Raw genomic sequence first — 4605 nt, 5'->3', positions numbered from 1 at the left:
GTCCCTCCTGAGGTCACCACAGGGCTGGGCAGGGCCGAGAGGCTGGGTTTGCCGTAGACTCCTAGGAGAGGAGGAGGCAGCGCGTTACATGGACTCACCCCTCCCACACTGTCCCCTGGGCTGGGCTGTGAGAGGGGACACCCTGAGTGCAGACCCCTCCTGAGGGCAGAGCCGGGGCTGGGCCCCCGAGTGTCCTCTCACCTGTCACCACCAGCTCCAGGGGCTCACTGGGCTCTGACCAGCCAGCAGGGGTTCGGTAGTAACAGCGATATCGCCCTGCATAGTGCTCTGTCATGTATTCTATGGAGAACTTGGCCTTGTTCCTGGGCTTCAGTGGCTGCTGGCTGTCCCAGGGCACTTGGATTCCCTCTATATTCAGATGATAGTCCTGGGCCATCAGGGTCCCCTCACACCAGAGAGTCACAGGCTTCCCCCATGGTATCACAGATCCTGGCTCAGCCCAGAGCCTGGGTGTGGGGAGGGTCCCTGAGGGAGATCACAGCTGGGTCTCAGGCCCGTCCTGCTCCCTCACACCCCAGCTCTCAGCCCCAGGACCCTCCACACCTCCCCAGCACCGGCCCACACCTGCTGTTCTCCCTCCCCACTGCCCACGGTGGCCCCTTTTCCCCGGGAGGAGGAGGGACAGGGACAGCTGGGGACACACTCACCGGCCTGCACTCGGGTCCTGGGGCCCAGACTCAGCCCTGGAAGAGAGCTCCCCGTGAGAGGTTTGCCCCGGAGCCTGAGCAGGTCCTCTCCTCCCAGGGCCTCCTGAGCCCTGGGTCTCCTGATGGAGCAGGGCTGGCTGTGGGGTGGGGGCCTCCCAGAGCGGGGTGTCCCCTCCCAGAGCGGGGTGTCCCCTGCCCTCTTCCTGTCTCACCCAGGCAGAGCAGGGCTGCGAGGCTGGGGGTCATGGCGTCTCCTCACGCCCGCCCCAGCTGTGTAGCTTGCGGAGACCACAGTGCCTGGCAGGCCGCACACAGGGTGTGATTACTTCTAGACCAGGCCTCCCAGTCACAGGGCTGTCCCGTCAGCAGCTCACAGGAAAGGGAACTGCCTGACAAGGATCCCGGCTGTGGTTTCCCCAAGGCGGGGGCAGGGAGGACCCCAGGTTCTCAGCACACACTTCCACAGAAACCAGGTCTCCCCCACTGCACCCACTGTCTTCCTGATCTGTCTTCACCTCTCCAAGGCCCAGCACACAGCAGCAAGCACACCTAGGGCCTTCCTGAGCTGCCCCTTCCGCTGAGGGTGCCCAGGGCCGGGCCTTCCTCCAGAGCCTCCCCGCGGTCTCCCCCCTCCCTCAGCCTGTCCACGGCCCAGCACGGTGGTCCTCACCGTGGCCATCGGCTCCCGCCCTGGAGATGCTGCGGGAAAGATGCGGTTCCTGCTGCAGGTGACGCAGAGCAGATGCCCCGAGCCTGACTGTGCCGCTCACCGCAGCTGCGTCCTGGGTTGGAGCAGAGTAGACACAGGAAGACAAGGCGGGAAGCCTAGCTCTCCTCCTGGCCTGGCTGTGGGTTTCCTCTGCTAAACAGTCTGCTTAGTACAGTTAGAAATAAAGGAGCTGAGGGCTGATGATTTAGCTCAGTGGTTCCACTACCTGCCTCGCAAGCATAAGGATCTGAGTTCTATCTCTGGTGCCCCCCCAAAAAAAGAAAGAAAGAAATAATGGAGCTGAGGAGTCACTGGCTTCCCTCCATATAACTCTGACCAGCACCCAAAGTTATTCCTGCTTCCATTTTCCTAAGAGAGGTAGGAAATGAAGTAACAAAAGCCTAGTAGATCACTGATGCCCTGGGCAGTGGGAGGCTAAGCAGAGGCATCTGGCCCTTCAGTTCTGAGCGCCTGCGTTACCAGCCTCTCTGTTGCCTGTTGCTGGTGCTACCTCTGACCTGCGTGCAATGCTTTTCTCTCGGCTTACATAGTGCCTCGGTCTGTGTTTATGGGCGTAGACTGGCCCTGAGCCCAACTTCCCGTGACCGTCAGTACACACAGCTACTTACTGTTGGGTGTACCGTGGTGATTCATTCCTTGTACACAAGGACCTGGACTCTTATCGGCTCAGTTAACTGCAAGATCTGGCGAGCCAGCCTGGAGAACATCACCAGTCCACAGAAGACCTCAGTGGACAGCAGCCAGGGGCCCTCACTGCCCCGCGGCCAGAGACCTCAGCAGACGCCTGAGGCTTCGGCAGCCCAGAGACCTTTGGAGACCTCAGCAGATGTGGGCGACCAGCAACCCAGCCACAAAGGAGCGTAGCTCCATCCTTCGTCCTGTTTCCTCGTACAAGCGCCCAAGACTCTTACTGGTGCTCGGTAAGTGGCGACCCGACCGCGGGGAGAAGACTGGATTGTGGAGCACAAGGCTTCTGTCTTTAAGGGAGACGGAGACCCCGAGGGTCAGTTGGGCTGACGCTGATGGCACAGTGTGCAGAGTCCACCTCCGAGGCTGTGCCGCAGGGAGAGGCAGCCATCCGTGAGTGCCTTGGTGTGGTCACCTGCCCCGGGGACGTGGACTGGCCGCCTGAAGAGTCGCTTTTCTCAGTGGAGTCCTTGGTAGTTTGCCCTGAACTTGGCCAGGGTGTTTGTGCCTCCCAGGTCATGGACTCGTGGGAGGGCCTTCTCGTAGTAGCTTCCCTGCTCTCCTCTCCTCAGCTTCTTCTTCCTCCTGCCCGCCCTTCCTCTGTACCAGGGATGGAACTCGGGTCCTTACGCTTGCAGGGCTGCAGGGCAGGCGGCAGAACCACTGAGCGAAAGCCCTGGGGCTCCCTTCTCTGTTGTCTGTGTCTACCCCTCAGGCTTTCAGCTATCAGTGCCCCAATTCTTTAGCTGTTGGTTCTACATAGCTCAGAAAAACAGGGTTAACAGTTACGGTGTCTCCCCTTGTGGGAAGAGAAATTCTGTCTTTTCAAAACTCTGTGGCAGCCCTAGCTATCTTGACTTCTTCTGGGTCCTAAAACCCGCCAAGAGCTGTCATTTCCTGGGGTAGTTTGCTGAGCTTGGTTTGCTGTGTTTACTCAGCTTTGCTTTCAGTGTGATAACTGTGGCTTTAAGTTTAACGCTCTATCTAAAAGGCTGTGTAACTTGTATTTGTGGACTGAACTTACGTAGCGCCTGACTTTCATTCGCGATTCTGTCGCCAGATGTGTGTGCTTTGTGGTCTGATGTAGCGAGATGAGTTTCTCTAGGGATGGGTCTTGTTCCCTTTGTAGTTGGCCAAGGGTCATGCAGCCAGTAAGGCATTCTTTTTGGTGGGCGGGGTTGAGACAGGGTCTCACTATGTAGTTGAGACTGACCTGGAACTCACTATGTACCCCAGGCTGGTCTCGAACTCACAGTGATTCTCCGGCCTCAGCCTACTGAGTGCTGGGATTACAGGTGTGCGCCACCATGCCTGGCCGAGTAAGGCATTCTTGATCTGCAACCAGAGAGGGGTTGTGTTTATAGGGGAATCCAGTGGGTCCAAGGAAAGCAGCTGCCCAAATCCTAAACCCTAGTTCATGTTAGATTTGCTTTGCCTCAAGATGGCTGCTACATAAAACAGTAGCCTCCTTCCCATAATGCTCTATGCCTTGGGATGGCCGCCACGTGGAATAGCAGCCTCCATGTTAAATATGGCTTCTCCAGATGGGCGTGGTGGTGCACGCCTGTAACCCCAGCCCTGGGGAGGCTGAGGCAGGAGGATCTCTGTGAGTTCAAGACCAGCCTGGGCTGCAAAGTGAGTTCCAGGTCAGTCTCAACTACATAGTGAGACCCTGTCTAAAAAACAACAAAAAACCCAAAACAAAAGTTATACTCAAGGCCATTTTAGCTGGTGTGTGACAAGGGCTGCCCAAACCCGTGAGGCACAATAAGTCTGTGTGTCAGAGCCCGAATGAGAGTCCAGTGCTTTTTCGCTTTGGCCTGCAGAGACCCTCTGTAAATACACCCACTTACAGTCTGAGTTCGGAGCAGGGCAGTGTCCTCGGCAGTCAGCTCCAGATATCAGGAAAAGGCTCCAACATTTCCCACCAGGCCCTCAGCCCAGCCAGCCGGTCAGTGAAGCGTATTCGGTGTCCAACAACCGCGATGCGCAGAGGACAGAGGGGAACCTGGTGAGGAAAGGAGGCCCGGGGGCCAGGCGCCCTTTGTGGAAGGCTCAGGAGGGAGCTGGCAGTGCCTTCAGGGCAAGCGAACAGGTCCCCCGGCCTGCCAGAACCCGGGAGCAGGAGCACCCTCGGTGCGACAGAGCCCGCCCTGGCCCTCAGAGAGCGGCGAGGTCACCCTCAGCAGGGCAGCCCCACTCGGCCTCGGTAGCTGGGCACGCAGCGGGCAAGCGGGTTCCACTCCTCTGGGACACTCGCGCGACTATTCAGTTCCCGTTTCTTTTCTTTTTTGGTACCAGGGTTCGAACTCCAGTCCTTGCGAGGCAGGCGAGGGCACCATGAGCTACATCCCCGGCCCCAGTCCCTGTTTCTTACTGGGGTGCGCTTCCACCCCGTTCTGAGGATGTCCTGGCCCTTGAGGGGGTAACGGGACAGCTTTCTGAACCTATTCTGAAGCCCTTGGCGGATTCCTTCTCCGAGCTGCCTGTGTGGGGACCGCCTCCCCTCCCCCTCCCCTC

General features: G+C 58.6%; 1 protein-coding gene across 1 annotated transcript; it reads right to left on the bottom strand.

The window, feature by feature from the left end:
* Positions 1 to 5: 5 nt before the first annotated feature.
* On the bottom strand, positions 6 to 992 carry LOC104857205 (leukocyte immunoglobulin-like receptor subfamily A member 6; the record flags this gene model as incomplete). Its single annotated transcript, XM_010616970.2, has 4 exons — positions 881 to 992; positions 669 to 704; positions 202 to 486; positions 6 to 61 (listed from the first exon to the last, which is right to left on the bottom strand). Coding segments are annotated over exons 1-4 (411 nt in total), but the record flags the coding sequence as incomplete, so codon positions are not given.
* Between the last annotated feature and the right edge of the window lie 3613 nt (positions 993 to 4605).

Source organism: Fukomys damarensis, unplaced genomic scaffold (assembly GCF_012274545.1).
Source record: "Fukomys damarensis isolate Sample0158 unplaced genomic scaffold, DMR_v1.0_HiC HiC_scaffold_19, whole genome shotgun sequence".
NCBI classification, from domain to species: domain Eukaryota; kingdom Metazoa; phylum Chordata; class Mammalia; order Rodentia; family Bathyergidae; genus Fukomys; species Fukomys damarensis.
The sequence above is the reverse complement of the archived record's forward strand: the minus strand, read 5'-3'. Positions and strand labels throughout refer to the sequence as shown.